Source organism: Mchenga conophoros, linkage group LG5 (genome assembly GCF_057382185.1).
Source record: "Mchenga conophoros isolate Kocher_MC1m ecotype Shallow Benthic linkage group LG5, M_conophoros_male_GT1.1, whole genome shotgun sequence".
In the NCBI taxonomy this organism is placed as follows: domain Eukaryota; kingdom Metazoa; phylum Chordata; class Actinopteri; order Cichliformes; family Cichlidae; genus Mchenga; species Mchenga conophoros.
In genome coordinates this window covers 35798182-35813261 of record NC_140530.1, presented here as the reverse complement: position 1 = coordinate 35813261, position 15080 = coordinate 35798182, and the positions used below count along the sequence as shown (strand labels likewise).

Below are 15080 nucleotides of genomic sequence, written 5' to 3'. Positions count from 1 at the left end.
CTTAAAAATCAGTCCAGTATAAATAAATATCCAACAAAAGCATCCTGTTTGACGAACAGAGCGTCAGATAGTGTCAGCAGTCACCTCTCGGTGTAAACACTGACTGGACAACATAATCTACATGCAGTTGTGGTCAGTGCGGTTTCCAATAAAGGAGAAGCAGCTGTGCGCCGTGACGCCCGCGCGAAAACAGGGAGAGAAAGACAGAGGGGGTGGGGGGAGGAGAAGGAGAGATAGGGCGCGCGACAGATCTCATCTCTCAAAATCAGCCAGTTAGTATCACAAAACACAAGAAGCGCAGGTGATCTTCAAACGTTCCGCTGTTTGCCTCCACCTTCCAAACTGACTTTCGCACCAAACTTCCGTCAGACGTCCAGCATGAGCGGAGGCAAACACCATGGATGTGCCACATGAGGCGGACCGGAGAAACTGAAACCACCGCTCAAAGTTTGTCTGTAGAAATCACTGTGACTCCGACTAAGCAAACAAACAACTTTATCCGTGTTTTTCTCAAAAACATCACTTGTCGCCTGCCACTTGGGATTGCTTGGATTCCGCGGTGTGTCTTTATATGTTCAGCTGGGGAGACGCGTAGCTTTTCGGCGTGGTCCGCTAAAAGGAAGGTGACATGCAGGTTCTCAGCTGGACCATAGTTCTCCTGAGCCAGTGGATCCTACGGAAGGTGAGTTAACTGTCATATCGAGAAAAGGGAATTAAATGTGTGTTGGTCCACGGAGATTTGGATGATTTCGTAGAGAATCGTCTTCCTTCTTCCTTTAGAGGTTTAGTTTCCTAGAGATCACTCACCTGAGAAAATGATGCAAGCAATAACCTTTTACTATTTCCTCGTAAGAAATCGCATTTTAACTGCGTAAATCCTCCAATTAGTCTAACTTGGCTTAAAGTTATATCTTCAAAACACCAGTTTAACCACGAAACAGACAACAACACGCCTGTTTGGAGGCTTAATTTTGCTTTATTTGACTGCAGAAAGGGTATGGTGACTTTTGCCCGTCTCCAAAAGGCGCAGATTTCTGCTGTCTGAGCATTTCCCCTATTAAGAAGCCCCCTCCTTATCTAGTTATCTATTTGTGCTCTTAGCAACTTCCTCTAATTTTCCTTCTGAAGTTAAACGCGCCCGTGGCTTCTTTTATTATCTCGTCATCGCTATGGCAAAGAGTTTGTGCGCCTAGTTTGGCTGCTGCAGCTGCTGCTGTGTGTGGATGAATATGCGCGTGCACGCACACGCGTGCTCAGTCGGCTGTGCACATTATATTAGAGTTTCTTCTTTTTTATTCTTTACACTGACTGTAATAATGCACAGACTTCCACACATGACAGAGTACAATACAGTACAACAGAATACAATAGAAGGCTGGCTGTCCCAGCAGATACACAGCATCTGTGCTCAGTGTGTCTTTGGCCTTAGCTAAATAAAAGAGAATAAAAACATGACCTTTCACCATATTCTTCCTCTTCTCCCTTTTCCGTACCTGTGACTCCTTCATCTTCCTCTTCATCTTTGCTCAATTTAGTTTTTCTCCAGTTTAGATCTCTTTATCACTATAATACGCCGTTTAATGCGTCTGCAAATAGAGTTTTGGGGGTTTTTTTAAAATAAAAAACTGTGAAACTGTTTAATAATTCTTGAATTTTGACAAAACATTTTAATTAGCTTTTTTTTTTTTTAAAGTGAAGACTGTGAAGTCTTATTAACAAGCAAATGCTGCTTGATTTAAGTGACAAAGTGTATGAAAAGATGGCAGCTGGGCGAAAAACCTTGAGTTCCAACAGATTTGCCTCGTGGCCGACAATAACCAATATTCTCTCCAAGCAAAAAAACAAAAAGTGACTCAAAAATGACTTGTCTGTTTTGCAATTTTTTTAAAGACTTTTTGCTGCTGGCAGATTGGGGTTAGGTTGTATTGTGACAGGTAAAAGCCCCTGCACTTCTTTTGAAGATTGAATGCAAATCATTTCACCTGCCAAGTAGGACCGCTAAGGCTCATCGTGAGAGTGCCACTAGATTCAAGTATTAGGATTGACTTGGTAATAGATTGAATCAACCATGCTTTTCTGTAATGTGCCATTTGAAATTGTTGCGATAGAGATGAAGGAGGACAGAATCTTGTTTGTTTTCACCAACTATGCCGTGTAGATGATACAGTGATTTGGCTGGCATAATATGACAAGTTGCCTCCTTGGGAGCACTATTAGGTTGAGGGATTAAGGAGTGACGAGCTAAAGGAGGCAGTGAAGAAGTGAAGGCAGGTGAAAAATTGGGTAAACAGCGAGGAGGCATGAGGGAAAAGACAAGTCAGCAGAAGGAAAGAGAGGGCTACGCTAACCACACCTCTAACTTAATTTGACCACCTTTAATGGTCTATTAGAGTAACTTAAAGGGCTGTTTAAGTACACGTGTAAGTGCATAAGTGAGTTTGCAAGGGAAGACGGGGAGACAGAGCGAGAGAGAATCGGAATTCTCGCAGGATACCTTAAACTCATTTTATGGTTTTTGACAGCATGTAAAATGTAAAACCTATTTTGTAGATCATTTCCATAATATCTTTAAAATGAATTTGCTTTAATGTATTTGAATGGGTGGTTTTCATATTCATGCAAAAAAAGAAGAAGAGAGAAACCTAATAAAACAGTTGCACTTCCTTCATAATATGTCCTCTGCTGCGATATTATAATTTTTTCCACCTTGTGCTTTAAAATGATAGCTACAGTAACAGTACTACAAAAGAAGGAAAGACGTGTGAAAAGCTTCTTTGCTGTTTTATGCTCCCTGTAGAAACAATAGCATTAGCCAGCATCTCAGCCTGACAAAATCCTCTTATCTCCCCCCATAAAACAACTAGCTATATACCCCAGGGATATTTCAGAAACTGAGTTGCTTTAATTTCATTATATATAGTCCTACTTCCTTTGCAATCATGTCTCATGTATTCTGCATAGCTTTGCGTTTCCATAGTCTCCGTAAACGTGTGTGAGAAATGCAGCCGAGTATGTTTCCATGCCTCAAGTGCGTGCCTACATATTATTCACTTATTCGCGCCATTGTGGGGGAAAAAATCTGGGCTATCAGAAACAGCAGGATCAGATGATTTTCCATCAGGGACTAAAGCAGGTGGTTGGTGGTTTCCTTCCCACTTGCTGTCTTTTTGCCCATCCTTCTGGCTGTCTGCGGATCATGTGAACTGTCAAGCAGACAGGAGCCACCACTGGCCTGTAATCTGCACAAATTATACTCTCCATTTACAAAGCGATTAGATATGTAATCTGATAAAACATGATGACTGAAGCAATCACATTACTGCTGTATGTGTTGCCTCTGAAATTATTCCCTGAGATCAAAGAATTAACCTACAAAAATAGCACAGATTCATACTGTATTTTAATTTTTTTTAATTTCAGTTCTAAGACAGTTTGCTTAAGGTCAACCAATGATCCATTTTATTTAATTTGATTTCTCCTTTTTCGACAGCACCATGCCCCATTTTTGACAAACCATTACTTGTGAAATGAGTCATCCCTTGCTTGATGCAGTGAACACCTCAGGCTTTGTATTAGCCTTAAGGAGAGGGAATTTAAATGTGCGAAGATTGATGTAAAATAAAACATTACATAGATTCTGCTTTGCATAAAACCACAATCATCATTGTTTAGTTGTTGGAGTGCACGTAAGACAGTAAATGCAAGCTTGATTGTATTTTGATCATTGAATTATTGCACTGTTTTTAAAATTTTGCAGAGGTAAAGTTGGGTACTAACAACCTTAAAATCCCACTAGTGTTATGAAAACTCTAGATGATCCACTTATAACAAATGGAGGCAAGCAGCAGGCAGAAAATCACTATAATGGTGCCAAAATTTAATTACAAACAAAGTGTACAACCCTCTGTTTGGCAGACAGCTCAGATACATGTGGAGTTGCAAGAAAGGAAGCATTATGTGTGAAATTATTGATAAGGCAATGGTATTATTTTTAAGATGCATGGAAAGAGAAAGCCAGAACATGCTGCAGATTCTGGAAAGAGCTGCTGCTCTTCTCACGGCTGAACAGGCCTTTGCGGGTGTTTGCTTCTTTCCCTGTCAGAGCTTTCAGTTTCTGTTTGACATGCAGATAGAAAAGATGACCCTGGGTCAGGCTTTCAGTTACCTTTCATGCACTGTGAATTTATTTTTCCAAAGTTTTATGTAGTTTAATCCAATTTTCTTTATATAATGCAAAAATTATAACAACAGCTACCTCGACGTGCTTGCAACCTTTGAAGCCAAAGCATAACACAATCTTTAATATAATATTCAACTCTCAATGCTGATAATTATTAGTTATAGGGAAATGGATGCAAACTGCATTTCGTTGCCTTGTACCTGTGACATGTGCAATGACAATAAAGTTGAATTCTATTCTATTCTATTCTATTCTATTCTATTCTATATGTTCAGTTGCTTAAGTAAGAGTTGTGATACTGACAACAGTCATGCATGCATGTAATGAGCTTCAAATAAAGTATTCACTAAAAGTGCTCATAAAAACGAAAAAGGATCCCAATCTTTTTTATATTATTCTACTAGATTATTGTTGCGCATGCATTAGTATTTAAGCAGGATTTTACTTTTGGCCAAACCAGTTTAATCTATACAATCAGTTAGTTTAATCAGTATCAGTTAATCCTATCTTTATTAACTGATCAGTTGTAGCCTCCAACTTTAAAGTAACTACAGCTGTAAGTTATTTATAATCAAGCAAGTTGCAAAAAATGGAAATACTACAGTGCAAGTGAATCACAGAACAGCCCTGAAGTGAAAATACTCAGTTATATATCACTATCACAAGGGTTTATTTTCATGTAATTCTGATTTTACTTCACAATTTCTATTTTTGTGTTGCTTCATGTAATGGTAGTGTCATCACAGCTGGTGAATTTGCATTCAAACTTTGTAATACAAGATTTCTAAGACTTAATTAATTTTGCTGGTTCTATATTTTCTGCCAGTTTTAATTCTGAGGATAAAAGTATGGTCATGCTGCTAGTAGTTGATGCTATTTCTAAACGCTCTAAGTTACCCAAGAATAAAAACACCAGGGGGAACTGATCCAGGTGAATTTCCTTAAATTCATATATACAACAAAAGCACGGGTCTTAAAAAGCCCAGGTTTTGTGTAAGTGTGAAAAAATCTAGTATGGAAGCTGTTGTTGATGTATATTGGGCTGTAAATGGCACGTCAGCTCATTTCCTTACTTCATTCTGCCAGTCTGAAGCAGAACATGCAAACAGACTTTTTCAGTTGAAGAGAAATATCAGGGAAGCAAAATTCAGGGTTCCCTTAAAGTTCTAAAAACTATTTTTAAATAAATTTTAAATATGAATATTTTGCATGTGTCAGTCCTCTTTTACATGTCCTGTTTTACACCTACTTAAAACCAAACTATATTTGTGTTACTTTGTGAATTAAACACATTTTCAAAATTCACAGTTTTTTTTAATAGTTATTAAACTCTCACTCTGATTGACACCATCATAGTACAATCTGTTCAACGATCAGTAACAAGGTAAAAAGGTTTAGTCATTAAGAGTGAAAAACTGTGAATACGTTGGAGTGCTATTTGAATGAAACGTGAAACAATTTTCCTTTTTGTTTAGTTGTTGCTCATTTTTTCTATTGTAGGTGAAACATTTAAAAAATTTTGCCTCATCATTATCAGTAAAATGATCAGTACCATGCAGTCGTGTATCACTTTACTGCATTGATGGTGCTAATTCTGTTAGCACTGTTAGCTTTTCTCTGCAGAAAAGAGAGAGGAAGAAAATAATATAGCATGTAGGTATTGGTAATTAAATACAAATAAAGCTAAACTTTAATTATTAATAAAGTGGAACACATTTTCAGTCATATTTTAACAAATTGATAAGTTAATAAATAAAAAAACAATTAAAAACACATAAAATGAGCTGAAAAATGTACATTTTATATGCTGCATCTTGAACCAAATGCTGGCGTATTAGGCTGACCGGTTTCCTTAAAGCTAAAAATACCAGCAAAGTGAAAATCCAGAACCCATCACCTGAAATATTTGAACGTTTATAAGACTAATTCATGCTGATGCAGTGACGTTAGTTGGGCTGTTTGTGTGTTCTTGTATCAAATTGAGGGCTTGTGCAACAACTGCACGTGTAAACTCGCTAAAATCATCGGTTCACCCTTTTAACAGTACCATCCCCTGTAAAGGATCAGATGAAATTTAACTTAACTCTTAGTGTTTATTCCATGTCTGCTGTTTTCTATAAATATTCCAGAAAAACAAAATTTTAATTAAATTAACTAGGACAAGCTACTTATAGTAAGAAACAAAAGCAGTTTTGCATGAAATAAGCCAGTTTCTCTGTTGAATTTTGCAAACTAGCCCGCAGCTGTCAGAGGAGTCTTGCTTTGGTTTAGACTGACTGGGCTGTGAGTGCCAGATGGTGGGCTTTCACATTACTGCAAATAACACTGGCAATCGGTTGAAGCTTTTATGTTGGAAAGAAACACATGGAAATCAGAGCGGCAGAAGCAGACAACTTGAATAAATTCCCCTTTTCGTGTCTCGTCTGGTCTCTATTGGTGCTTCAGGAAGCTCAAGTTAATAGAAAATGGTAAACACAATGTCTTTTGTTTAGTAACAGTTTAAAGCATCATGGGAGATATGGCAAAATGTGTTTTCATTGGTTTAATGTTTGGTGATTCATCTTTACTGGCTCAATGAAACATATCTTACTGTGTTCCTGTGTCAATCTGAATTCAGCAAATGAGAGTTTAATAACTGAAAAAGGCTTTAGTGCTGCTGATTGCATGTACAATTTTCTCTTTCATAAAACACTAATGGGGAGTTTGGGGAGTTTATTCACTAATGATTCACATCATTCTTTTGTATATAACATCATAATCTGCAAATTAACACAGTTGTTAAAAATACTGTCCTTAAATTATAGAAACTGTGTTGTAGGGTGTATTTATGTAAAACACACACACACACACACACACACACACACACACACACACACACACACACAAGACCATTCAGTTACTAGTAAAAAAACATGAAGTTAAAATAGGTTGAAAAATGAAAATTAATAAAATGTTATTTATATTGCATATTTAAGGGAAAAATAGCAAAAATACTTTAAAACAAAGCTTAATAAGATGAGTTTTAGTTGGTTTTTAAATAGGCTGTCATTTTAAAATAAAATGCTATAGAGATGATTTTTGCTACCTCATAAATTTAATAGACACAGCAGGACACAAGCGGTTTTAATGTGTCAAATTACAAGTTCAGTGCAGTACATATACTTTACATATAGGTTAGACTGGCGCATCCATTGATTCAGAGTGGTATGTGTACTTGCATTCTAACTAAATCCAAAATGAAGGTTGACATATAACATGGATTAGAGTAGCAAAGGCATTCCTTTATTCATTCAGACCCTGGTGAGACAAACACACAGCAAGCCAGTAAGTGTTCCAACCAACATGTCACAGTGTAAGCTTTAAAATTAGCACAAAACATCCCTGACCTGTTGCTGGAAAAGTGAGTTCTTGAGCTTCAGTGAAAACGCGGCCAAACAGAGAGAGGCAGAACACTGGGCTGCACATCAGACCATGCGACCCAGGTTTCACTGCCAGGATAATCTGGAAAAGAAGGCCTGTGGACAGCTGCTGCCTTAGCCTCAAGAGGGTCTCACGTCTCCCGGCCCAAGCTACCGTCCAGCCTCCGATGCTGATCTTTGTGTAACTGCCAGCTTGAGTGGTGGAGGATGTGGCAATAATGGAGATAGCTAGAGGTTTTTGGTATGAAACTGTGTTTCTTGTTCTATTTTCTGTCATTATCATTTTTGTTTTCTCACAGCCTTTTATAGTGGCTCGAAGTTTGTTTGGTCTGTATCTCTCGAGTGAAGGTGAGAAGGATCAGGGCAGAGCGGGCAAAGCACATATGGAGGTCCGGGTCAAGATAACCACACCTGAACTGTCTTGAACTGATCTCTAGGCACACTGCAGAACACACACTCACACAGCATTTTAATGCATCCCCGCCTATCTCAATGGAAGGTCTACCATTATTACAATAGTACTGTGTATGACTCACCAAGTCATATAGAGCAACAGTGGAAAATTGCTCCTCCAGAGGAGTTGGTTGGTAGCTTAGAAAAAGGGGGTGGGGGGTGGGGGTTCTGAGGAGCTGATAACATCAATTTGAAAATATGCCTCGTAATCTGTTGGCTGTAAATATGTGCGACACAGACGTGTGTGCAAAGAATGGACCTGCGATAAAATGAATTATCCCCAAACACTCGCATTTACAGCTGAGAGATGAAATTAAGGAATGCAGGGAATAAGGCTTCGTGATTGTTCTGTGTTGTCATCACCAACGTGGGCTTACACAAAGCTTATTTATCACACAGCAATTACCACTGAGGTGTTACAGCTATGATGGCAGGGAGGAGAAAATGAACACTTAGCTGACGCTGATAAAGGGACACTACAGCTGGGTGTGTCGTGACCCTGTAACGCATCTGCCAAGAGGGCAGACATCCATCACTGCGTGGTGTCCTGACCAGAGGAGAAGGGCAGCTGGAACTCCATCACTTTATCCATCACCTCCTTTTTTTCTAATGGCAACTTTAATTCAGAGTGAGACCCAAAAGTTTGAGTGCATTCTTTTAAATATTCAGGTTGATTTATTTAGGAGTTGCTTTTTTTCTGGTGCACTTTAAACATGCTGTCTGGTCAGGTATATATTCTAATTATTTCGCAGTTTAAAACATCTCCCAGTTTTATGACGGGTTATAAAGACAAAGTCTTTGTTTGTCTTGCTTGTTTTTAGCCATGCTAGCAGTCAATCCACCACTTTGCTGCAAACTAAAATATCTCAGCAACTATTAGATGGATTGCTATGACATTTCGTACGGACATTTGTGGTCCCGATAGGATGTATCTTAAAGACTTTGTTGATCCCCTGACCTTTCTTTAAGCACTGTCATGAGGCTGACATTTTCCTCTTTAATGCAATATCTCAACTATAGGATGGATTACCATGAAAGACACACACTAATATCATTATAAAGATGAAATATTATCACTTTGGTGACTATATAACGTCCTTTAAAGCTCCACATCAGGTCAATAAGTTATTTTGATCAACGCTTTGAATTATGACCAGGTGAAACTAGTCCCAACTGTGTCTTGTATTTATAGTGAGAAAAAGCATGTTGCTAATATTCTAACATGGAAATAGTCAATATTTTAGCTTTGAAGCATCATAATCTTATTGTTGTATTTTATAAGTTAAACCCATAGATACAAAAGATGGATTTAAATCAGAAACGTTCTTTTTAATGGTCAGCAGGGGGCGACTCTACTGGTTGCAAAAAGATGCTTGGTTGTAAAGAAAGCTACAGGAAAACGACCCTTAGTTCTTTCAGTCAATGACCTCACTAAACGCTTTGCTGATGAGTTTATCAGTGATTGATGCATATTTTTGTTTGTTTGCTGTAATGTATTCTGCTGTTGTTTTTCCTGAATCTCCGCTGGGGTTTAGTTGTTGTTGCCCTCTTTTGCGTGACTTAATAAAATAAAGCAGCAGAGGGAGATTCTAGGTGAAGTGGTCAGCCCTACTTTGGATTGGTCTACTCGCGTTGCTCCACTTTGAGAGGTCCCCAGCCATCTTTGTGATGTGAGCAGCGTGTTAATCTCTCTCTCCCTCGCTCTCTTTTTCCTGGCTGCAAGGAGCAGAGTCGAGCTTTGGAAATAGATCACATCAGAAGGGACGCTTGGCTCCTGATGATGGGCACTGTGTTTGTTTCATACATGCATGATGAGTAGCTCAGCTCTCGGCGGGGGCCACCAGTTATGGCATAACGCTCAGCTCCCCCTGGGAGAAAACACATGCTGTGCTTCATACTTTTGCTATTTGATACAGCAGTGTGTGTTCACGTGTGTTTACTGGTGCGAGAAACAACCATGTGAACTGAACCCGAGCTCACACGGAGCAGTGAGACAACACGCAGAATCTTAAGACGATGACAGATTGTGCAAGTGTGTGTGTGTCATTGTGTGGCGGTTTGCATGCACAATTTCCAACTACCTTTATTAATACACTAAACAAGCACTTTAGTGGGAACACCTGTGCTGCATTATGCAATGACAGTTTACAATCAGGTCTTATACATTTTCAGAAACGTGATAATTCTAGGTTGTGCTTATTATTAAGGTCATAAAGGGTGGACGTGGACTTTCATTGAAAAGTATTGCGTATAGTTTGCTCCTCTTGCAATCTCTTGTGAAGTGAACAAAATATCTATATAATGCAGCTGAGTGCTCGCAAAGTGTGCACCTTATTTTTCCACCTTTTTTTATACATGTGCAAAATATTTGTTTATGAATATCACGCACCTGTAGCAGTTAGGTGGTATGATTGAGCCCTGGGTATTCACAGCATCTTATGATTAATAGTAACACACCTGGGGGAGATATATAGAATAGGATTTTGCAATGAAATATTAAAGCGTAATCCAAGCGACACCAAATATCATAACTCATGGTGCAGATGGCAGAGAATGCTCAGGGTCAGCTCAGTGTGAGGACCCTGCCTCACATGAGACCGTGGAGGAGGGATTCGTTTTTTATCACTTTTTAATATCGCAAGCACAGCTTGTAATGCATTAATTCAGACAAGCATTGAATTTATTGGAGAAGGGAGGGAGGATGAGATGGGGGAAAAAGACATAGGTAACCCAGCTGGATTGGTGACTCTTTTGGTAAGCCTCAGTATGCATCGAGACTCACAGTATCTTAATAAATAAAAGATCACGCAGCGGACATATGAAGGGTTTCATGTTATGTTTTTTAAGCAGATGTGTAATAATATAGTCTTGTCATCTTGCATTCTTTTTTTAGTCTGTGCAGGATTTCAGAAGCTACACAGGATGTATTATTCGATACACTTTCACGTTTTTGTTTGTTTTTTGTTCTTTGGGGTTTTTATTTTTATTTGTTTCCTGCACATTGTTCTCCCATGTCAAAACTTTCTTTATATATTGTTCCCTGGACTCAAGCTTAATGGAGAGTGGTCAGGAGATTTCAGTGGAGAAGCGAGCACTCCGCAAAGACCATTTGGTCACAGATCCCTCGCGCCTCGCACAGTCCATTTCCCTGTCTTTCGCTCTGGCTGTCTTTCATCTTACAGCTCTCTCACCTGCACCTGTCAAAACCTTCACAATTGAGCTTCTATCTTCCACTTCATTGTGCCATTTCTCCTCTTGCAAGCTCTTTCCACTTCCTTGTCTTCCCTGCTCCAACACCTTGATACTGGTCATGCCCGGCCTGCGACTAATTTTCCCAGTGTGTCTGATTAAAACGTAGCCATGGAAGAAATAAAATATGTCGAGAGAATTTCATAGTTTTGGCTTCCAGGTTCTCGTGTTCTGATATTTTTGTGCTAGGGAGACAAAATTTGGCCTTTACTTTTTCCTTTTTCCTCTCCTGGTGGTTTTTGGCTTCAGTCACCACTTTTTTCTCTGTGTGTTTCTGGATCGAGACGTGGCAGTTCTTGCTGCTGAATTATATAAAATCTCTGCTTGGTTTTTAGTTAATTAGCCCGAGCAACGAAGAAGCAGGGGGCACGGGGAGATTGATGGCAAGAGGAAAGAAATGGTCTGTGTGGAGGCGGCGAGGGTAGACTTTCCCTCCTTTAACTTAGTCCAAGTTGGCCCAAAGGAGGCTGCTGTGGAGGGAGTCTAGGTCAGGGGTAAAGAAGGAGAGGAGTGAAGAGCAAACTGAACTTGAGGCTGTGTGGGCAGAAGGAAACATCAGAAAAACATCTCACATCTTAACTGCCCTCACAAAATTGTAATATACTCCTTATGCAGAGCTTAACTGTCAGCATGTGTTGGAGGACCTTGACATGCATTTTACCACTCTGTGCTTTTAATGCTATTATAGGTTCTGAACGAGAGAACGATGCATAATGTAGCTCTGAGTGAGGAAGTAACCTCGTAGAACCAGTCAGCACATATTGTTCTCATAAAGCTTGTGGTATGTTTGTTTTCGCTATTAGCTGGGGTGCAACATTTTCTTGGTAAGAATAAAATCCACTTTTAAAAATGCCTGAGAGGAGAAATGCCTGACACAGTAGGCTGCGATTATTTCTTCATTAATCTGAAGTTAATTGCAGACATCTTGAATTTGTGTATCTGGAATGATCGCTAGATTTTTTTTTCCAGGAAAAATTGCATGGGCATCAGATTTATAGTGCGTGCCTTTTGACTTCTTTAGCGGTTCCTACACATTTTCATCCCGGGCTGTAATATATTGCTGTCCTGTCCCCTCTGTTATGTGCAAAATGTCCTTTGGCATTGATGCTTAGACACACAGCCCACTGCAATATTAGTGGCCAGAGATAATGGTTCTATTTTAGAGACCTGCAAAGTTCACCTTTGGATGTTGGAGGGAAGGTACTGGCATAAGTAGGAGGTTTGTCAACCAGGAAACAGATGTTTTTTATCATGTTTTAATGTGGTTTTTTTTTATTTATATATATATATATATTTAAAATTTTTACCTTCTAATGTCACTCCATTTTTTTTCCTTTGTGCTTTGGCTTCCATTTGCCGGTTAGTTTTAGGCACTAAGAACTAATTGGTTGGGTTTGAGAAAAAAACTGGACCTCTTATGAATAAATGAACCACGCCGGCAGCTTTGACAAAACTGCTTTACTTTACAGAATAACAATGGACTGGTATTTCTAAAGCAGGGGTATTCAATCTAATTTAAGTAGATCCAGTCAGAGAAAATTTTCTCAAACAAATGTCTGGAATATCATTCATGTCCTTTTATATTTATGTATATTTATATTTATATGTTTATCTCTATATTTATTTATCTTAATATTTATCTATCAATATCTCTTTTTCTACACTCAGTTTATATGAGTGTTTGATGTTTGTTGTATATTTGCTGCTATGACAACTCAGTTTCTCTCTGGGATTAATAAAGTTTCTCCGATTCCTATTCAGTGGCTCTTCTGTGTACATACATTACAATGACAACAATAAAGAAAAAGGAAAACACTGCACCAATTAAAATAACTCTACTGTAAATATGAAAAAAATAGAAATGTTCCGTCAAAATCAAATAATAGTTCTGTGTTTGTAAACGTGGGCCTCTGGGTACAGCTCTAAGTTCTAAGGTAATAAGAGATGTTATTTAAATTTTGCTGAGTCGTAAATGTTTTAGCAGATTATCTTTCATGTAAATCCTTTAAATCTTTGTGATGTTTAAAGGCTTATATAGGAAACTGTCCAGTCGTATTACACCAGACTACGCTGGTTGATAAGCACTTAAAATATCCATGCTTTACACTGTAATATTAAAAGCAACCTTTTGTATAACCACAAAAGGTCAGTATATTTAAACAAACATGGATAAAGCTCCTAATGGGAATAAATGTTCCAGGACAGTTATCAACTTGCAGGGAGACTGGTTTTTCATCATAATCAATTAGTTCCTACAAAATCACAATTGTTCCCCATCAGTAATCAAGTGTCTGAGCATATAAACTTACCAAACCTAACACATAAGTGATATATTAAGAATAACAGCAATGCTATTGTTGTCCACATTAGCTGTGCAACTTGCTAATGTGCTTTCCTGTTGTCATAGGAATGTTGCTATAAAAAAATGAACACACTTTATTTATGTTTAGCAGAGCTTTGACACTTTTGCTCACTTGTGCAGCCAGTAAGAGATAATTTGGTGCACTTGACTCATCAATGAGACATTGTGAAGTTAACTGAAGCAGCTCTAGGAAGTAGATATAAATACACATGCTTTGTTTTAGGCCAGCTTGGCAGGACTTATGCTAAATGTTTTACACGGTGACGTAGATAAGCAATGAGAGGAATCTCTGGCCTGCCAAAACGTTTACTGTAGGTGTTTTCTGTGGGAGAGAATAACTGCATGGACTTTGTGCTTTGTAACACTGCAGACATTTGACATGCTGAAACAGCTTGATATGTCTGCTTTAACACTAGAACCAATTAGGTGACAACAAACACATCAACACTTTAGATTTAGAGTCAGTAGAGGGAACCTCAGATTCTGGCATTAATGGAAGCAAGTGGGACTGCAGCACCCATCACTCACAGCTGGAGCAAAACCACTCATAAAGAAAATCTCGTTTCTTCTGTTTCCTGATCAAAAAGGTGCAGATGGAACCAGTTTCCTAAAGCCTCAGTTCACTCTGCTCAGCAGATGTCACCCTCCCCTCAGCAAACACTTGGACAAACCCCAACCTGCTTGTAGCGACATGACCAGTCAGTGACAGTGACATAATATGGCACCTAGAGAACCAGACAGACAGAGAATGAGTTCTAGGAAGTGATAGAGAGACAAATGAAGAAACAGAATCATATGTCCCACCAGTGAGAGGCTGGGCATCTCTCTGCAGAGAGCTGTGCTTCAATAAGTTCAGCTGAGGAGAGCATGAACAATACGATGCAGCAACAACAAGGAGAACAACAGCAGGATGCTATCCCTGAAGGACCGAGCAGGAGATTGCTGACCATACTCTTCTTTCTCTGCCTCTGACTTTGGGAAAATAAGTTGCAAACAGCATAACCTTAAACTCCCAGTGCATGTCTGCTGTAGGGAAATATGTTGCATCATAGAATGCATGAAGTGCAACTGACTAGAGTTTAGGGATGAAAACACAGTCATGGGTGAGCTGAGCTAATATGCAAGTTCTTTGATGCAGCTGGTCCATCCTGTTTTCAGTGCAGGACTTTAGACTTTGGAATTCATATTTGCGTGGGTTCTCTCCGGGTACTCCGGCTTCCTCCCACTGTCCAAAGACATGCACTTAGTGGGGATAGGTTAATTGGTTAATCCAAATTGCCCATAGGTGTGAATGTGCGAGTGAATGTGAGCGCGAATGGTTGTCTGTCTCTGTGTGTTGGCTCTGCGACAGACTGGCGACCTGTCCAGGGTGTACTCCGCCTCTCGCCCTATGACAGCTGGGATAGGCTCCAGCGCC

General features: G+C 39.1%; 1 protein-coding gene across 1 annotated transcript in view; it reads left to right on the top strand.

Annotated features, from left to right (window-relative positions):
- The first annotated feature begins 287 nt into the window (after positions 1–287).
- The window catches only part of nxph4 (neurexophilin 4), a 45927-nt gene continuing 31134 nt past the window's right edge, over positions 288–15080 (top strand). The window contains exon 1 of the mRNA XM_085275635.1: positions 288–682. Coding sequence (XP_085131761.1) covers positions 629–682 — 54 coding nt within the window. The 5' untranslated portion in view covers positions 288–628. The remainder of the gene's footprint in view (positions 683–15080) is intronic.